At 45.3% G+C, this 20,713-nt stretch overlaps 1 protein-coding gene across 2 annotated transcripts in view; it reads right to left on the reverse strand.

The window, feature by feature from the left end:
• Positions 1–15,685, reverse strand: part of DCTN4 (dynactin subunit 4) — a 32,719-nt gene extending 17,034 nt beyond the window's left edge. The window contains exons 1-12 of one of the 2 annotated variants that reach the window (XM_077266345.1): positions 15,491–15,685; positions 13,563–13,633; positions 12,211–12,389; positions 6,020–6,063; positions 4,316–4,423; positions 3,340–3,360; positions 3,093–3,166; positions 2,706–2,818; positions 1,961–2,070; positions 1,803–1,876; positions 1,580–1,634; positions 134–241 (exon numbers count right to left, since the gene is read on the reverse strand). In XM_077266345.1, the coding sequence (XP_077122460.1) occupies positions 134–241; positions 1,580–1,634; positions 1,803–1,876; positions 1,961–2,070; positions 2,706–2,818; positions 3,093–3,166; positions 3,340–3,360; positions 4,316–4,423; positions 6,020–6,063; positions 12,211–12,389; positions 13,563–13,633; positions 15,491–15,625 (1,092 nt within the window). In that variant the 5' untranslated portion in view covers positions 15,626–15,685. The remainder of the gene's footprint in view (positions 1–133; positions 242–1,579; positions 1,635–1,802; positions 1,877–1,960; positions 2,071–2,705; positions 2,819–3,092; positions 3,167–3,339; positions 3,361–4,315; positions 4,424–6,019; positions 6,064–12,210; positions 12,390–13,562; positions 13,634–15,490) is intronic. The other variant, XM_077266346.1, reaches the window with a different exon arrangement.
• Between the last annotated feature and the right edge of the window lie 5,028 nt (positions 15,686–20,713).

A 20,713-nucleotide genomic window follows, 5' to 3' on the forward strand; every position in this document is an offset into this window, starting at 1 on the left:
CACTGGTCTGTGCACTCCAGATACTCGGATTTAGGATGAAAATATATTTGATTTCAAAACACCGAATTAAGGTAAAATTGTTATTTTAAGAAGGTTTTCTAGAAAAAAGTGCATGCGCAGTGCCAGGTGTTACCTTGGCAGTGCTGTTAATATCATAGGGATCTCCTCCTTCGCAGGGCATAAGCGTCAGATGGGTCAGGTTCTCCACGGGGTTAGTCAGGGTCAGCAGTACTTGGCTTTCCTGCAATACAAAGGAATAATGAAGCAAAATGTACAATGAAGGGGGCTGGATAATGATCATAAACATCCAACCCGGCACTGCACTTACAATGGGAGGAGGAGAGAGAAGGCAACATTTCATAGGTGAGGAAAAGAAACTCTGTTCTCTCTAGTACCCGATACATTAGAATATCTGCTCGATAATTCAGAAGGGCTAATTCTTAATTATACATAGAAAATAGGAGTCCCCCCACTATCATCTCTCCATTCACCAAGGCCACGAGACAGGGGGTCTGTTCTGGAAACAGGTGTGGGTCAGAAACGTAGGACACGTCCGCTCTACGATTTGGCCAGTGTAAAATTTAAAGGGACTGTCCGGTCACCAGATATAGATGGCTGATCCTTAGATTGGTGGGGGCCGGACACTAGGCTGTTAATTAGCCCCATTCAATGTGTAGAGGGGTGTTGGACGTCCCATGGATAGGTCATTAATGTCTTGTGATTGGACCACGCATTAATGTATGTTACGACAGGTATCAAACGGGGCAAAAACACTCAGAAATGTGTCCCCATGTAAGATTTAACCTGATATTTTACCACTTAATATAGGTCAGCCACTGAAATGAGCCCCGATTCATCAGTGTTGGGGTGGGGTGGAGGGTGAGACGCCAATTCATTAAGCGGGGCACATTAATAAGGCCAGTGGCGAGAGCCTCGTTTGCACCGGGCCATAAATAATACCCCAGTCAGTGGCTAGAGTAAGATTTGTGGAGCAAGGAACGCCGCCAATCGTCATCAATTTGATGAGAGAGGCTGACAAGCCCTGTCACACCCCAATTGCGCCCACTTGGCAAAAATTGCATGAAAAATGCGCCATAAGTCACTACATTTTTCTACAGCCTCATGTTGCTCAAAAATTTTGCAACCTTTGAATACTTTTGTTCAGGCCTTAAAGAGGTATTCCCATCTCAAAGATTCTATCCCAATATGTAGTAGATGTAATAATAATAATTAGCAAATGCCTTGAATCAGTAATGTAGTACAGTTCTTCTGATTCGCTATGTCACTTACCATATGTGCAGGGCATTGCAGTAGCTTAGGTATCCATAGTTACAACAGGGTGACAGTTATCTGTTAGTGGTTGTAACCATGGATACCTAAGCTACTGCAGTGCCCTGCACAAGGGGTAAGTGACATAGTGAATCAGAAGAACTATACTACATTAATAATTTGAGGCATTTGCTAAGATTATTGTTATTACACCTACTACATATTAGGATAGGATCCTTTAAAGCTTTGATGAATCGGGGCCTACGTTTTTGAATGTTTTTTGACCATTCGGATACATTGTGACTCTCACCTTCATGTGACGTAGATTGGGAATGGACATAATTCTTACTTCTGGGACATAACTCCTGCAACAAAACACAAAGAGAAGCCGTCACACTGTGCAAGTACCAAATAATTCCCAGTGTTATACGATGGAAGCGACGGATCGGAGGCTTCATTTTACAGGAAAATAATGGAGTCGCACGAGATGAAAGCTTGGCCTGAGATCTGGATCATTTGTACAAGACACTTACACAGCGACCAGCTGGATCTTGAACTTTATAGAGGTCGGGTTAAACTCCGGCTTACTCAGGTTATGTTCACATTTCTGGAAAAAAATAAAAAAGAATTAAATACAAGCAATCCATGTGGGGGCACAAAAGGCTGGAAATTAGGACAATCCTGGACCTACCCGGCAGCGGAGAGAGCGCTTGATTAGGAGATGTTTGTGGCGGGGGTGAAGCTGGGAGGCACAAATGGGCTGGAAGTCGGCCTGCAGGAGGCGCTGGTCCAGAGTGGTGACTGCGAATAGGGAGAGGAAGCATTAAACTGGGGTGGAGCAATAGAGCGGGGGCTGTATCGCCAAATTTACCAACACCAAGGTCGATATCTACAAGTGGGTCCCCCCTGATCACCAGAAGAAGGATAGGAGGTCAGAATTGGGCACTCGGGACCTACGTACTAGTGATCAGTTAAGAAAGCGAGAAATGCGGCCTCCAGTATTTCGTAACAAAAAAAAAAGTTGCTAAAGTGTATTACCATCCAATAAAGTGATTGCTGGGTTAAGAAATGGCTATATGATTGGTGGGACCCCCACAATCCTGAGAGTAAAGGGGTGGGACCCCACAATCCTGAGAGTAAAGGGTGGGACCTCACAATCCTGAGAGTGAAGGGTGGGACCTCACAATCCTGAGAGTGAAGGGTGGACCTCACAATCCTGAGAGTGAAGGGGTGAGACCCCACAATCTGAAGGGATTGGACCTCCTCCCCAACAATCCTAAGAGTGAAGGGGTCATTACCCTCCAGGCAGCAGTTTCTACTGTACAAGCACTAATTGCTGGAGGCAGTCTTTACAGTAACAGATGTGAAGGTTTTATCCTTCATTTTTTCCTGCTCAGTAATGAGCCGGGGTACATAACAGCTAGTGGCCGTATTACCTTCTGTTAGGTTGATGGGTCGGGTGTAATAGTCCTCCGGTAACGGTTCCACCTCCTCTAACGCCTGTGCAGGTTCGATCTTTATCTCCTTCTGATCTTCTCCTTCTTTCAGTCTAGAAACAGAAGAGGTTCTGCGTCAGCACTAACCCAACTCAAATCGGCTCACCTTGAGCGGACTTACTGGGGAGCTTGGGTTTCTAGGTTTACAAAGTGGAGCTGCAGTGTAAAGCACAGGGGGAAGAAAAAAAGAAAACAGCACCAAAATGCTGCTAATAAGGGGAAAAATTTCAGGCTACCAGAAGTTGTCAAGAAAACAGCTAAGGAGCATTTATACAGAATATCAGGAGTGTCCATTAGGTTCCTTTAATCGATGGCCGATTTACTTACGTGAGTCCGGCCAGAGGGGTAATCGGGACTCCGGGTCTCTGACGCTGTAGTCTTGTACCCCGGCCATACTTGTCCTGTAGAAAATTAAAACTTTTATTCGCACAGCAAAAAAAGTCATACAACAATAACTGTGCAAAAAAAAAGCAATGCTCGGTTTATGACCATTAGTGGTGATGGGGTGCAGACGGTGTAAGGCTCCGGAGATGATGGATGGAGGGGAGTAATGAACAGGCGGCCGTGCACTTACCGCTACATGAATAGTGTGTTGCTGGAGGATTTCCCAATATTATCCAGCAGAAAGCAACAAGGTAAAAACAAGAGAGCGACATCAGATTACACAGAAAGGCAGAGCCATAACCCTGCCTAAAAGGGACCCCCGGGGTGTAGGCTCCGCACAGCGAGGGCAGAATGAGAGTTATCCCACTAGCTTAGTTGTCTGCAAATAATACTCATTCTGGACTAACTGGAATAACACCAACTAGTACAAGCAGAGCTGCAGTGTACAGCATGGTGAAAACCACACAGGAGGAGCAAGTCAAAGAAAACGATACTTTTGGGCTGAAATCCCGGATAATAGCAATCCGTCAAAATGCAAGTACAATCTGCAATGCAGCTTTGAGTGTGTGGGGATATTTAGTAGGGGGGAATGTGGGAAGCCAATGCTCCCCCCTCTGGTGATTACGCTCCCCAGCACACAGGGCCCATCCACTGCAGCACAGTATCCCAGCGCAGCTCTGCGTCAGGGGTCCTGGACATAAGACCCATCTTTGGCCACATTGCTATGCACATGCCCATCATGCAACCCCAGGAATACAATAATCAGTGCATGATGTTCTTTCTTTGTATCCAGAAAAAAGAAAACCAGAGAAAGAATCTATACATAATACAACGCCCCCTCAGGCCCTGCTCTAGGAATCCCCTTTGATCAGTATTCTGTCAGCACAATAGGTGCTGAATCTTCCCAGCATGAATTGCTCCTGTCATTGCTCAATGGCCTCTCCCTTCTGCAGCCCATCTCTCTGCTCCTGCTTTCCTGTGTCAAAGCCTTGCCCCACTTTCTGTAATCCCTCTTGGCCACTAGAGACGGATTACACTGGAGACAAGGTAGGATGATTGCTTAGAGATAGAATAACATTTTTATATAGAGCAATTGTCAGGTTTATCACATTATCCTTTAAGTGGTCAAATCGTTTAGGAAACGAATAAAAAAACGTGGTACTTACAGAAAAAGCAAGGGGCATGTAGTTCCTGCGCCGCACCAGCTTCTTGCGGTCGCGCTCGACCTTCTCTTTCTGTGCGAGCTGCTGGTAATACTCCAACAGCTTGTTAATCTTGAGAAATAAAAGTCAACATTTTAGGACAAGTGGAAACCATGCAATGTTCAGAGATATTAAAGACATTTAGGTAACATTTTAAATTACAGGATAATCCATCAAAAGCACACGCTTGTAGCGGTCACTCAATACTATATTGGTGCGACCATACCAAGCTTCACGGATATCAGCTGCTCAACAGGACGACTATCCTCGGAGTATCAATATCTCTACTTGTAGTAAGTGAATGAAAACCGTCTCATTCACATCCAAAGGCTGAAAGCCTTTCCTGATCACATCCAACTCAAAATATATCAGAACTGTCTAGTAACCCTGTGCTTAAAGGGAATCTGTCATCAGGTTCTTGCTACTTCATCTGAGAGCACCATGATGTAGGCAAAGAGGAGCTGAATTAAATGATGTATCACTTAGATTACTGGGTGCAGCCGTTCTCACACAATCAAGAGTTCATAGACTTAGCAATGCAGCAGAGATGAGAAAGCAAGCCCCGCCCACATCAGGCTCTGTATGTACAATGTCCATACACAGTGAGCAGTCTATCACAGGAGGGGGCGGAGTCAGACTAGAATGCTGGAGTCCCAGAAATGATAAGCTCCTGGCACTAAAACAATCACTGTAAAAAAAAACGCTGCGTTTTGCCATGTGTTTGCATTGTTCATGCGCATGGTGGAGGTGGTGACATCATTTCCTGGACATGCGCAGTCAAGTACGCATGCGTATCGAACACATGCGTACGAATGTCCTTGCGTACCATGCGTTCCCATAGACAGTAGTGCATTTTTTTTTTTTACGCACTCATCTGCAATCATCCTCCTGTGCATGACAGCGCAATATTTGACGCCTCAAAAAATTCAACATGTTGCATTCGCCGGACACCGTGAAACGACACATGCGTACGCATCCGCATACGAACGCACGTCCCTGCGTACACCATGTTAAAAATATGTACCTATGCGGATCATATGCTGCGCACAGATGTGCTAATGTGAACCCGGCCTAATAGATAGATAATAGATAGATACATCTGTGCACTGTATTTCACAAGATAATCAATGATTTTACATAGTTGAGATTGTGTTGCAGTCCTATGTAATACCAAACAGAATAATGTAAAGTCAGAGTGTATAGATGTAGCAGATTTGAGTTTGTGCTACAATCTTCGGTGCCACTGGAAATGTAGAAGAGCCGTTAGCCCCGAAGCATCATTGCCCTTGCGCCTGTGTTTTGTTTCTCTCCGTTGTCCAGTGTATCGCATGATAAAATGAACGATGAACAACTCATCCCACGCAAAAAACAAAAAACCAAAAAAAAAAAAAACAAGCCTCATACGGCTATGTGGGCTGAAAAATAACAAAAAATTGTGACTCTTGGAAGAAAAACGAAAAAAGTAACATGGCCAAGACATGAAGGGGTTAAAGTACGTTCTCAAAAAGCAGCAATACCGCAGCCGGTGGCTGATAAATCCGCTGACTGATTCCCTATAAATGCCAGCTTGTGCCGGACAGCATACATACATGTGTTACAGCGACCCCTACAATCCCCATTACACTGTACATGTGGGAGGAGGACAGGTCCCCATTAGTTTCCACTTACCCTCTGGTTGTGAGGATTCTCAGGCTCCTGCCATCCGCCGCTCGCTGCAAAAGAGGATTCATTACCGGTAAGAAAAGGAATGATGAAGGGCAGATAATCGAGTATGGAGAACTTGGAAATTCCTGATGTTCTGTCCCCGTATGGTGCCACGTGTGCTCGCTGCAGCGGGTGGCCTCTAAATAAGGAGCAAGACTCCCCCGAGCAACTGATCAGAAGTCTCTCCCACCAGAGGCACAAAGCAAAAGGTGAGAAGAGACGTCGGCTGTTGGCTTTTAACAGCTGCACGGGGATGAGGCTTAAAAGGGTTGTTGCGTCTTCAATCTTAAAGGGGATATCCAGGACTTTGTGAAAAACAAAAAAAATGTGCCTAAGCACCGACAGGCAGGTAGTTGTTACCTCCTCATCCTGCCAGCGGTTCAGCTGCCTCTGCTGACGTCACGATGACAGAGTGGCGGCTTCTTCTTTGCTCTGTTGAGAGGACGAACTTTAATGTCATTCTGATTGACAGCCGGCTCCCCCAGTTTGACAGCCGGGTTCCCTCTGCCTATCAGAATGTCATAGTCCCGTCCTGTCAACAGAGTGGAGCAGAGAAGAGGCTGCTGCTCTGTCAACATTATGTCAGCAGAGTCAGCTGAATCGCTGGCAGGAGCGGTCTGGAACTGCCGTGTGCCAGCAATGAGTGACATGGGGCACAACAGGTAGGTTTGTTTTCCCCTTTAATGACAGTGAGCTTCCTTGACTCCCAGCTTACTTGGGGGCAGCGCTCTCCTGATAAATGATGGTTTGGATGAGAAGCATGACTGAGCTCCCAGTCTACACTGTAAGCAAAGGAGTACACGGGAGTACAGTGACATTGAAGATGGCCATTCCTATAGAAAAAAGAAGCTTGTAAGCAGCGCACTCAAACTAGAATAACCACCGCTGACAAGACTGCAGAGGTGGCTGGTAACCTTGGTATCAAGTGGTCATCTTTTCTTGAGAACGGAGAGGATTAATAAGAGGTAAATTACATCGTCGCTTGTTTCTACAAGCAGTTTGCAATTTTACCCACTTCCATAGAAGAGATGATCCCTTTAATAGAGTTGTACAGCATCTCCCATTACCGCGCTGGGCAGTGAGAAATGCTGGTGCCCACTGAGCAGGAAAGTTTCCCCAGTGTTTGGATGTCTAATAGTGATGGATGAACGTGCTCCAATAAGGAGAGGAGCTGCCCAATTGTCCTTAACCCCTTAGTGACAGAGCCAATTTGGTACTTAATGACCGAGCCAATTTTTACAATTCTGACCAGTGTCACTTTAAGAGGTTATAACTCTGGAACGCTTTATCGGATCCCACTGATTCTGAGACTGTTTTTTCGTGACATATTGTACTTCAAGTTAGTGGTAACATTTCTTCGATATTACTTGCGATTATTTATGAAAAAAATGGAAATATGGCGAAAATTTTTAAAATTTTGCAATTTTCAAACTTTGTATTTTTATGCCCTTAAATCCGAGAGATATGTCACAAAAAATAGTTAATAAATAACATTTCCCACATGTCTACTTTACATTAGCACAATTTTGGAAACCGTTTTTTTTTTTGTTAGGGAGTTATAAGGGTTAAAAGTTGACCAGCAATTTCTCATTTTTACAACACCATTTTTTTTTAGGGACCACATCTCATTTGAAGTCATTTTGAGGGGTCTATATGATAGAAAATAACCAAGTGTGACACCATTCTAAAAACTGCATCCCTCAAGCTGCTCAAAACCACATTCAAGAAGTTTATTAACCCTTTACGTACTTCACAGGAACTGAAACAATGTGGAAGAAAAAAATGAACATTTAACTTTTTTTTGCAAACATTTTACTTCAGAACCATTTTTTTTTATTTTCACAAGTGTAAAAACAGAAATTTAACCACAAATTTTGTTGTGCAATTTTTCCTGAGTACGCCGATACCCCATATGTGGAGGTAAACCACTGTTTGGGCGCACCGCAGAGCTTGGAAGTGAAGGAGCACCGTTTGACTTTTTCAATGCAGAATTGGCTGGAATTGAGATTGGACGCCATGTCGCGTTTGGAGAGCCCCTGATGTGCCTAAACAGTGGAAACCCCCCACAAGTGATACCATTTTGGAAACTAGACCCCTTAAGGAACTTATCTAGATATTCGGTGAGCACTTTGAACCCCCAAGTGCTTCACAGAAGTTTATAACGTAAAGCCGTGAAAATAAAAAAATCGCATTTTTTCTACAAAAATGATCTTTTTGCCCCCAAATTTTTATTTTCACAAGGGTAACAGGAGAAATTAGACCACAAAAGTTGTTGTGCAATTTCTCCTGAGTACGTCAATACCCCATATGTGGGGGTAAACCACTGTTTGGGCGCACCGCAGAGCTTGGAAGAGAAGGAGTGTCGTTTTACTTTTTCAATGTAGAATTGGCTGGAATTGAGATCGGACGCCATGTCACGTTTGGAGAGCCGCTGATGTGTCTAAACAGTGGAGACCCCCCACAAATGACACCATTTTGGAAACTAGACCCCTTAAGGAACTTATCTAGATGTGTAGTGAGCACTTTAAACCCCCAGGTGCTTCACAGAAGTTTATAACGTAGAGCCGTGAAAATAAAAAAAATCGCATTTTTTCTACAAAAATGATCTTTTTGCCTCCAAATTTTTATTTTACCAAGGGTAACAGGAGAAAATGGACACCAGAAGTTGTTATACAATTTGTCTTGAGTACGCCGACACCCCGTATGTGGGGGTAAACCACTGTTTGGGTGCATGGCTGAGCTCGGAAGCAAAGGAGCGCCATTTGACTTTTCAATGCAAAATTGACTGGAATTGAGATCGGACGCCATGTCGCGTTTGGAGAGCCCCTGATGTGCCTAAACAGTAGAAACCCCCCAAAAGTGACCCCATTTTGGAAACTAGACCCCCCATGGAACTTATCTAGATGTGTAGTGAGAACTTTGAATGCCCAAGTGCATCACAGAAGTTTATAATGCAGAGTCGTGAAAATAAAAAATATTTTTTTTTTTAACAATAAAGATTTTTTAGCCCCCAAGTTTTTATTTTCACAAGGGTAACAAAAGAAATTGGACCCCAAAAGTTGTTGTCCAATTTGTCCTGAGTATGCTGGTACCCCATATGTGGGGGTAAACCACTGCTTGGGCGCACGGCAGAGCTCGGAAGGGAAGGAGCGCCATTTTGGAATGCAGACTTTGATAGAATTGTCTGCGGGCGTTATGTTGCGTTTGCAGACCCCTAATGTACCTAAACAGTAGAAACTCCCAACAAGTGACCCCATTTTGAAAAATAGACCCCCCAAGGAACTTATCTAGATATGTGGTGAGAACTTTGAATGCCCAAGTGCTTCACAGAAGTTTATAATGCATAGTAGTGAAAATAAAAAATATTTTTTTTTCCCCACAAAAAAGATTTTTTTAGCCCCCAAATTTTTATTTTCACAAGGGTAACAAGAGAAATTGGACCCCAAAAGTTGTTGTTCAATTTGTCCTGAGTATGCTGGTACCCAATATGTGGGGGTAAACCACTGTTTAAGCGCACGGCAGAGCTCGGAAGAGAAGGAGCGCCATTTTGGAATTCAGACTTTGATAGAATTGTCTGTGGGTGTTATGTTGCGTTTGCAGAGCCCCTGATGTACCTAAACAGTAGAAACCCCCCACAAGTGACCAAATTTTGGAAACTAGACCCCCTAAGGAACTTATCTAGATATGTGGTGAGAACTTTGAATGCCCAAGTGCTTCACAGAAGTTTATAATGCATAGTAGTGAAAATAAAAAATATTTTTTTTTCCCACAAAAAAGATTTTTAGCCCCCAAGTTTTTATTTTCACAAGGGTAACAGGAGAAATTGGACCCCAAAAGTTGTTGTCCAATTTATCCCGAGTACGCTGATGCCCCATATGTGGGGGTAAACCACTGTTTGGGCGCACGGCAGAGCTCAGAAGGGAGGGAGCACCATTTGACTTTTTTAGCGCAAAATTGGCTGTCGTGTTTGGAGACCCCCCTGATGTACCTAAACAGTGGAAACCCCCAAATTATAACTCCAACCCTAACTCCAACACACCCCTAACCCTAATCTTAACCCGATCCATAATCCTAATCACAACCCTAACGATAATCACAACCCTAACCCCAAAACAGCCCTAATCTCAACCCTAACCATAACCCTAATCAAAACCCTAAATCCAACACACCCCTAACCCTAATCCCAAACGTAACCCTAATCCCAACCCTAATCCAAACCCTAATCCCAACTCTAACCCTAACTTTAGCCCCAACCCTAACCCTAACTTTAGCCCCAACCCTAACCATAACTTTAGCCCCGTCGTCACAAAAAAAGTTCAATGTAACCTTTTTTTTGTACGTCGCGTCTGCCATTTCCACACATGCGTGGCCGTAACTCTGCCCCCTCCTCCCCAGGACATAGACTGGGCAGCGGATGCGTTGAAAAACTGCATCCGCTGCCCACGTTGTGCACAATTTTCACAACGTGCGTCGGTACGTCGGGCCGACGCATTGCGACCGCCCCGTACCGACGCAAGTGTGATAGAAGCCTAAGGCTACTTTCACACTAGCGTCGTACTCGGCCCATCGCAGTGTGCCGGGCCGACGTACCGACGCTAGCGTTGTAAGCGCCGCACAACGGGTGCAGCGGATGCTGTTTTTTCAACGCATCCGCTGCCCCATTGTGAGGGGAGGCGGGGGCGGAGTTCCGGCCGCGCATGCGCAGTCGGAAATGGCGGACACGTCGCACAAAAAAGTTACATGTAGCTTTTTTTGTGCCGACGGTCCGCCAAAGCACAACGCATCCGTCGCACGACGGATGCGACATGTGGCAATCCGTCGCAATGCGTCGCTAATGCAAGCCAATGGAGAAAAAACGCATCCTGCAAGGCAAGCACTTTTGCAGGATGCGTTTTTTCTCCGACGAATTGCGACGGAAGCCAAAAAACGCTAGTGTGAAAGTAGCCTAACCCTAACCCTAGCCCTAACCCTAACTCTAGCCCTAACTCTAACCCTAACTCTAGCCCTAACCCTAGCCCTAACCCTAACTCTAACCCTAACTCTAACCCTAACTCTAACCCTAACCCTAATTTTAGCCCTAACTCGTCTTCTCCTGCCGGCCGGCAGATGGCAGCAGATGGCGGGCGCACTGCGCATGCGCCCGCCATAAGGAAAAAGCCGGCTGGCAGGAGAAGACAGAAGAGGACCCAGGGACACCGGGTGAGTATGTTAGGGTCCCCGAATCCCCCTATTTCTCTGTCCTCTGATGTGTGATCACATCAGAGGACAGAGAAATACAGATCGCTTTTTTTTTTTTTTTGCGGTCGCCGGTAAACTGTTAATTACCGGCGATCGCAAAACAGGGGTCGGTGCAAACCGACCCCGATCATGTTCTTTGGGGTCTCGGCTACCCCCGGCAGCCGAGACCCCAAAGATCTTCCGGGTGCCGGGCAGCGGGCGTACTGCGCGTGCGCCCGCCATTTTTTCCCGGAAAAAAGATGGCGGCGCCCATGGGGACCCACGAGGAGCACCGGGGGAGGTAGGTAAGTATCGGGGGGCTATTGGGGGCCATCGGGGACCATATTTCTCTGTCCTCCGATGTGCGATCACATCGGAGGACAGAGAAATTAAACGGCACATCGCGTTTTTTTGTTGCTGTTGCGACCGCCGGTAAACGGTTAATTACCGGCGATCGCAACTCGGGGGTCGGTAAAAAACCCCCGAATCATGTTCTCTGGGGTCTCGGCTACCCTCGGCAACCGAGACCCCAGAGAAAATCCGACTCTGGGGGGCGCTATTCACTTTTTCCACAGCGCCGTTAATTAACGGCGCTGTGGTTTAAGTACCCTTAGCGGCCGCCGTTAAAAGGCGTATCGGCGGTTGTTAAGGGGTTAAAGGGTGTTATCTCCTCATGATCGCAATGGGTTTACCCTCCTCCTGGAAAATCCACGTCCATCATCCACAGCTCTTCTGAGCTTGGCTTGTACGACCTTCACCAACCCAACTCTGAGGGTCTAATATGGACGTGAGAGATATATATATATGCCACAAGAAAAGTCGGCCAAGTTGAGAGTTCCTGTGCATGGGGGGAGTAGAGGGAAGCTTTCAGCTGAATGATTGGCAATTGTTCGGCCGTATGTGTGTGTGGGGGGCTTTGGACTATGTAGCATACTCACCCACTGACTTGTCGGCCATCCCAACATCTCTGGAGGTCCAGCGGCAAAAGCCACAAGCGAGATAATAGGTTTTCTTCAGGGTGGTCTTGGCCGGATCATCAGGAAGAGGAGCTGGAATGCTGGTGGCCCGGGTGGAGAGAGTGTGCATACAGCACGGGCAGTCAAAGCAGTTGGCGCACCTGCACAGATAGAACAGGACCATCAATAATCCAGTAATTAAAGGGATGTGCCGTGATTACCTAACCTCTAGAGACCCCCGGTGATCTGCTAACAATGCCCAGCAGAAATTCCTACAGCCACACAGATATGCCCAAATAGAAACCATGTAGATCACAAGTGCTGCAGTATAAAATACCCTCATCATGGTCACCATCAGATCTCTGATCACTGTCAGTGAATGAAACGTTACTGCTTATATCCTGGAAAACTAAAGAAATGAACCAGAGCATGAAACTGGCATATATGCAACGTACAGGAGCACGTTCACACTGCAGCCATGTAACAGACAAAACCTAAGACAGACACAAAATGGGCATAAACCCTGCTGTGAGTAAATAGTGATAGGGTGCTTAGTACACACTGTTTTTGATCAAAAAAGCATAAAAGCCATCCCACCGCAACAACAAGGGGCACCCAAATCGGGATGGTCCTGAACTTTAGTATAAAAACCTCACCTTGCGTCAGATGACCTCAATGTAGGTGCTCTTATGATGCGGCTCATTTATTTGGTTTTGCTGTACTTTCTTTTACACACAGGGGTCTAGCTCACCTTTTGGAGATCGATATTTCATCTAGATAACTTCTTATAGCTGGGTGCCTGAACAGTCGGGTCTGGGTCCTACTCTGCCCCATTTACACTGAGGTTGGCTGATACAAGGGTAAGGCTTTAATTTTAAATAATAGGACCATCCCGATTTGGGGTCACCTTGCTGTGATTGGATGGCTTTTACGATCATTTGATCAAAAACACTACTAAGTGCCCTATGTTATTTATATGCACTATTACTTTTTACTTACAGCAGGGTATGTGCCCATTTTGTTTCCATCTTCAGTTGTCTGTTTATTGGCCAGTGTGAACATGCTCCTACACGTTGCATGTATTCCAACTTATACTCCAGTTCACTTTTTTCGGTTTTATTAATTTTTTTTTTTTACTGAGGCTAAACCCTGTGCCGATTATGTCCTGCCGATACTTGTATCAAAGCTCTCATTAAATTAAAGTGTGCGGCTGTGTCATTAGTCTACGATCGGGACTGGATTATACATAGGAGGAAAAAAAGGGACCCGAGCGAAAGAGGAGAGATCACAGGGGAGAAATTAAAATACAAGATCCTGGGGGCAAAACGACGGACCTGTTCTTCTTCAGCTTGGCCTCAGCCGACGGCATATTCTCCAAGCAGCTGGGACAATAGTGAGAGTCCACCTGGAGGAAAGAACAGAAAGATGAATAGCGCGGACAGCAACCGGTCCAGCACCCACCGAACTGCCACCTTTATTTTGATTGGAGGAAAATGGGCTTTAAAAGGGATCCCCAATCATAACATACTGATATACATAATATAGGTCATCAACATTAAAGGGGTTGGCCACTCCCTGACTACCCCAATGTTTCCTCCCATTACAACTCCTGTACTCACTTCCGATACCATCGCAGCAGCTTCAGCACTTGTGCTCCCGGGACTTGTGTGACATTATGTCACGTGATCACTGGGGCCAACTCCTTTAAAAGGACGTGTTCCAGCCCACACAAGATAATAGTCTTCCTTCATTGGATATTAAGCATCTGCGGATCAGTGGGGGTACATCCAATCAGTGAGATCCCCTGTTATTCTCATGTGACCCACGCCATCTCAGCAGTTCTCACGTATCCAGTAAGTTTAGGCTGGAATAACCCTTTAAAGGAAGCATTTGCCCCTGTCCTGTTAATTGATCAAAAGGGGCACCGCACTGGACCGGTGGATAATCCAACGGACGAGTAACTGTCATTTTTCTATCTTTTTTTAATCTCTCTGCACCCCGATAATTAAAATGTTTAGCATTATAAGCTAACTTTTTTTTTTAATTTACCAGACCATACCCAAATGAGAACTTGCTTTATTGAAGGGACAATTTGGAGTTTTAAATGATACCATTCATTTCGCGCTAGAGTGTGCTGGAAAATGGGGGTGGGACACATTCCAGAGTTGTTTTTTGGGCCTCGTCATTACTGAATACCATATAGAGATAAACAGTACCTTGCGCAATAGGAGACTTTTTATTGATAACCTTTTTTTTTTTTTTGGGGGGGGGGGGGTACAAATGTTATTTATTTATTTTTATTGTTAAAAGGTGCAAAAATGAAATATATATATATTTTTTTTTTCTACATTTTTTTTCACAATGTTTTTTCATTTTGCAATGCCCCGTAGGACACGTGAACCTGCGATTGCTTGGTGGCTTATACATAATACTGCTATACGATAGCAGCATAAAGAGGTGGTGATGGGGCCTTCAGTAGGGCACCGCTATCATGGCAACCCATCGCTGCCCCCCACATAAGTGTCACGGGGGAACGATGGGTGCCCATGATGCGTGCCATTTACGTGCCGCAGCCAGAGGTATACAAGTGGTTAAATAGCGGCGATCGGTACAGCTGGCGCCCTCCTCGTGCGCTGCCCGCGCCGTACAGCCACGGCCGACGTTGGGAAAGGGTTAATTGGTGCTGGATTTGAGGCAGAGTCCGGATATAATCCGCTGACGCGTTATTCCGGCGTGTTCCTCCGTTGTCACTCCTGGCAATGCACGACACCATTAGACACGGAGCGTCACCGTTCCCCTTGTCAATAGCACGCTTTAATGAAGGAGACGGTAACATCCTGTTAATAATGCAGTCATACATTTCCAGGAGGAATGACAGAGGGTCAGCAGCACATAGAGCTAAGATGGTAGACAACTGCCATAGTGATAATCACTAAATGTGGGGTCACTTTACGGCAGTGTTGCATTAGTGTCTGACCAGACTAGGCCTCAGACCACGGCCTTTCCTAAAGCTGCAGCCTGGAACCGGTGCTGCATCATCCCAGGCGATGTGACACTGACAGGTAGCCGTCCAATCAGCAGTTGGAACGCTCCAACAAACAACCAATCACAGCGCACATCTCAAAACCCAAAGGCTGACTGACATCTGAAAGTAGCCAATCAAAGATAAGCTAGAGAGCTTCCTGCTATTCGATTGGACGGAATCGGGAAGCACCGTCTATAATGATGCCGGATCAACAAAGGCGGCTGGTGGCGGATTTACCTCGTGAGAGACGCATTCTAGAGAGCGGAGCTCGCTGCAGTACCGGCAGAAGTACAGCTGGGATAACGGAGCTCGGATTTCCTTCTCGCCGTGAACCAAGTACAAGACTCTCTCCAGCTGCAGCAGAGACGCCATCTTCCGAAGAGCCCCGCCCTCCAGGTGCCTACGCCCTCTGTGGTGACGTAACACATCTAGATCACGTGATATCAGTTCTCCTTCCCGTTTTGATTCTGAAAACTTTATTGACAAGTATACGAACAAGGCCATGATGTCTAGGAGCCTTCTGCTTTATGTATTTTTTTCCTCACAAGGCAGGTTACAGAGAGCTGGGGACAGACTTCTACAATTTTCTGGCCAGTTTTGTAAATAAAAAAAAAAAAAAGGAATCTTACCCACCATCCATGTAGAAAGCACCAAACACCTAAGGGTATGTCTCCACGTTCAGGATTGCATCAGGATTTGGTCAGGATTTTCCATCAGTTTTTGTAAGCCAAAACCAGGAGTGGGTGATGAATACAGAAGTGGTGCATATGTTTCTATTATACTTTTCCTCTGATTGTTCCACTCCTGGTTTTGGCTTACAAAAACTGATGGCAAATCCTGACCAAATCCTGATGCAATCCTGAACGTGGAGACTTACCCTTATACAGACCCTCATTAATTAATTCAGACCCTCAACAAGACTCCTTTAATGCATATTCCAGATTCGATCTACTGAAAGAGCCCCCCAAAGGACAGTAATTCAGACGTACGTAGAAAGTTATACAGACGCTATGGAGTAAAGCCAGCCTGAGACCCCCTAAAGCAATCCAGCCCCTGTAAAGTAATACGGATCTGTTAAAGTAATGCAAACCCCAGATCAGACCCCCTAAAGGAATACAGACCCCCTTTAGTAATATAGACGCCAGACCAGATCCCCTAAAGTAATACAGAACCCAGAACAAACCTACAAATTAATACATGCAACATAAAATAATCGTGACCCTAAACCAGACCCCCCAAAGTAATACAGATCCTAGACCTGACCTCCTATAGTAGTATAGATTTGACCAACTAAAGTAATACAGAGCAGACCCCTCAAGCAACACACATCCCAGAACCCTTTATGTAATACAGATGACACCCCATAAAGTAAAGCAGACCCCTTTTGTCATATGGATCAGACCCCCTGAAGTACTAAATTCATCGTTAATTGAGCTTTTCAACAATTATTATTATTATTTATTGTTATAGCGCCATTTATTCCATGGTGCTTTACATGTGAGGTGGGGTATACATAATAAAAACAAGTACAGTAATCTTAAAGAATACAAGTCACAACTGTTATAGGAGGAGACCCTGCCCGCGAGGGCTCACAATCTACAAGGGATGGGTGATTATACAGTAGGTGAAGATAGAGCTGGTCATGCAGCGGTTTGGTTGATCGGTGGTTACTGCAGGTTGTAGGCTTGTCGGTAGAGGTGGGTCTTCAGGTTCTTTTTGAAGGTTTCGATGGTGGGCGAGAGTCTGATGTGTTGTGGTAGAGGGTTCCAGAGTAGGGGTGATACGCGATAGAAATCTTGTATGCGATTGTGGGAAGAGGAGATAAGAGGGGAGTAGAGAAGGAGATCTTGTGAGGATCGGAGGTTGCGTTCAGGAAAGTACCGGGAGACGAGGTCACAGATGTATGGAGGAGACAGGTTGTGGATGGCTTTGTACGTCATGGTTAGGGTTTTGTACTGGAGTCTCTGGATAATGGGGAGCCAGTGCAAGGATTGACAGAGGGGAGAGGCCGGGGAATAGCGGGGGGACAGGTGGATTAGTCGAGCAGCAGAGTATCGGATAGATTGGAGGGGTGCGAGATTGTTGGAGGGGAGACCACAGAGCAGGAGGTTACAGTAGTTGAGGCGGGAGATGATGAGGGCATGGACTAGGGTTTTAGCAGATTCTTGGTTTACGAATGTACGGATCCATGAAATATTTTTGAGTTGAAGGCGGCAGGAAGTGGAAAGGGCTTGGATATGTGGTTTGAAGGAGAGATCAGTGTCAAGGATTACCCCGAGACAGCGAGCTTGTGGGACTGGGGAGAGTGGGCAGCCGTTTACTTTAATGGATAGGTCCGTTGGGGGGGTCAAGTGAGATGGGGGAATGACGATGAATTCTGTTTTGTCCATGTTAAGTTTTAGAAATCTAGCGGAGAAGAAGGATGAAATAGCAGACAGACATTGAGGGATTCTAGTTAGTAGGGTGATGATATCTGGTCCAGAGATGTAGATCTGTGTGTCATCAGCATAGAGATTATACTGAAAGCCGTGAGATTCTATAAGCTGTCCCAGGCCGTAGGTGTAAATGGAGAAGAGCAGAGTCCCTAGGACTGAACCTTGCGGGACAGATAGGGGGCGAGGTGAGGAGGTTATTATTGAATGTTGTAAAAACAAAAGACAATGGCGGATCAGCAGTTTAAGCAGAGGACGGATGCGAACATTAATGGAGCCAAACAGCGCCATACTCAGGGTAGTGGCCGTTCACAGATATTGCAGCTTCACTCCTATAGAAGAGAATGGGAGCTGAGCTGCAGTACCCAGGAACAGCCACTACACAGAGTATGGCGCTGTGCTTTTCAGCTCCATTCACTGTTTCCATCCATCCACTGACAGCCTCTTCACCAATCTTGTGCCTGTAGCAATAGCTCTCCCCCAACTCACTGTTCAGGACATGGCTGCAGAGCCCCATTCATGGAGTTCCAGAGCACCGATCTTGGGATTTCTGGGGGTCTCAGCAGTCGGACCTCCAGAGATCAGCAAGTGATCCCTTATTTTATAAATATGGAATAACTTGATTGAGTTTTTTTAGGCGTAACCCATTAAAAAATGTTCTATATCGTCTTCATCAAAGGGATTTTCCTGGTAGGTATATTCCCTTTAAAGAGTAACTGTTGTTTTAATTTTTATTATTTCATAAATCAATATTACACATGAAAATAAGAAACTTTCTAATACATCTGATCAGAGAAATCTGCTTCATTCTCCTCCTGGACTGACCTGTCACTGACAATTTATGGGTAAAATCTGTATTCCATGAAGTCAGATTATCCCATTAATGAGATAGGAGATGACAGTTGGTGCTTTTAAAATTCTATGGAGGAGGGAGTTCCGACACACATTCTGCTGCAAGTTCTCCTGAAACGACAGTTACATGCCCAATTTCTTTTTGTTAGGACGTTTCCAACAAAATTTACAAAACCATTTTTTTCAGGGACCACCTCACATTTGAAGTGAGTTTGGGGTGTCAATATGGCAGAAAATACCCAAAAGTGACACCATTCTAAAAACTGCACCCCTCAAGGTGCTCAAAACCACATTCGAGAAGTTTATTAACCCTTCAGGTGCTTCACAAGAACTAGAGCAATGTGGAAGGAAAAAATGAACATTTTACTTTTTTCACAAAAAATGTTCGGTACTTTGGAACCAAACTTTCTTATTTTCACAAGGATTTCAGGAGAAAATAGGCCACAAAATTTGTTGTGCAGTTTCTCCTGAGTATGCTGATACCCTGTGTGTGGGGGAAAGCCACTGTTTGGACACACAGCAGGGCTCAGATGGGAGGGAGCACCATTTGACTTTTTGAACGCAAAATTGTCTGGAATCAATGGTGGTCGCCATGTCGCATTTGGAGACCTCCTGATTAGTGATGAGCGAATATACTCGTTACTTGAGAATTCCCGAGCATGCTCGGGTGACCGAGTATTTTTTAGAGCTCGGAGATTTAGTTTTCATCGCCGCCGCTGAATGATTTACATCTGATAGCCAGCACAAGTACATGTGGGGGTTGCCTGGTTGCTAGGGAATCCCCACATGTAATCAAGCTGGCTAGTAGATGTAAATCATTCAGCTGAGGTGAGGAAAACTAAATCTCCGAGTACTTACAAATACTCAGAGGACAAAATCGGGAAATCTCGAGTAACGAGTATATTCGCTCATCACTACTCCTGATGTGCCTAAACAGTGGAAACCCCCCAATTCTAACTCCAACCCTAACACAGCCCTAACCCCAACCCTAACCCAAACACACCCCTAACCCTAATTCCAACCATAACCCCAACTCCAACACCACAACCCTAACCCCAATACAGCCCTAACCCTAGCCCCAACCCTAACCCTAAGCCTAGCCCCAACCCTAACCCTGGCTCTAACCCCAACCCTAACCCTAGCCCCAACCCTAACCCTGGCCCAAACCTAACCCTAGCTCTAAGCCTAGCCCCAACCCTAACCCTGGCTCTAACCCCAACCCTAACCCTAGCCCCATCCCTAACCCAAATGGAAAAAAATACATTTTTTTATTTCATTATATTTACCTAACTAAGGAGGTGATAAAGGGAGGTTTGCTTTACTATTTTTTATTTTGATCACTATGATAGTCTCCCATTGTGGCCGTGTGCCGGCCGGCAGATCCCGGCGGGTGCACTACGCATGCGCCCGCCATTTTCTTCCCGGAAGAAGAAGCCGAGGGCTGGTGGACAGAGCCAGAGGGACCCGGGGGACACCAGTGGTACTGGGGGGGGCTCGGGGGACCCCATTTCTCTCTCCTCTGATGTGCTAGATCATATATGAGGAGAGAGAAATAAATGGAAAACTTGACTTTTTTTTTTAAGTCGCCATTTTTCAGTGAAAAACGATAAAGTTTTCACCATTATTTACCAAGAATGATTACTCTAGAATATTGAAAATGCATTACTGCCATAGAAAATAGAAAAAAGCGCTATATAATGTACACATGAAATATTTATCTGCAGAAATTGCTATGAAAAAAGGAAGGTACTACGTGCATAAATTGGCCAATTTTTAAGTGATTTTAAGTAGTTAGCTGTTCCACTCCTGACCCATAAATTGTAGTCTTTTTTGCCCAGGAGTGGTGACTTTTGAGATGATACAGCTCTCATCTTTAAATGTAACTTCATTTCCTTGTCTTGTGAGTTTCCTCACAGATAATAGATTGCTTTAAAGACTAGAGACACATAAAGGATGTCCTTTACGGAGATCTTTCTGCTTTGTGGTGGGGAGACTTGACGATTAATGAAACCATCTCTTATTCCTTCTGAATTCTTTACCTTGAATTTCCAGGATTGGTAGTCTGGTTAGTCAGATTTGGCACTGTGAACCTCACAGAGTTGCTGCTTCTTAGTACACTAACTTCTCTCTCCTCTGGGCTGTTCTCTGGGTTTATGGGCCCATAACCTGTTGGCAG

Source organism: Ranitomeya variabilis, chromosome 5 (assembly GCF_051348905.1).
Source record: "Ranitomeya variabilis isolate aRanVar5 chromosome 5, aRanVar5.hap1, whole genome shotgun sequence".
Classification (NCBI taxonomy): domain Eukaryota; kingdom Metazoa; phylum Chordata; class Amphibia; order Anura; family Dendrobatidae; genus Ranitomeya; species Ranitomeya variabilis.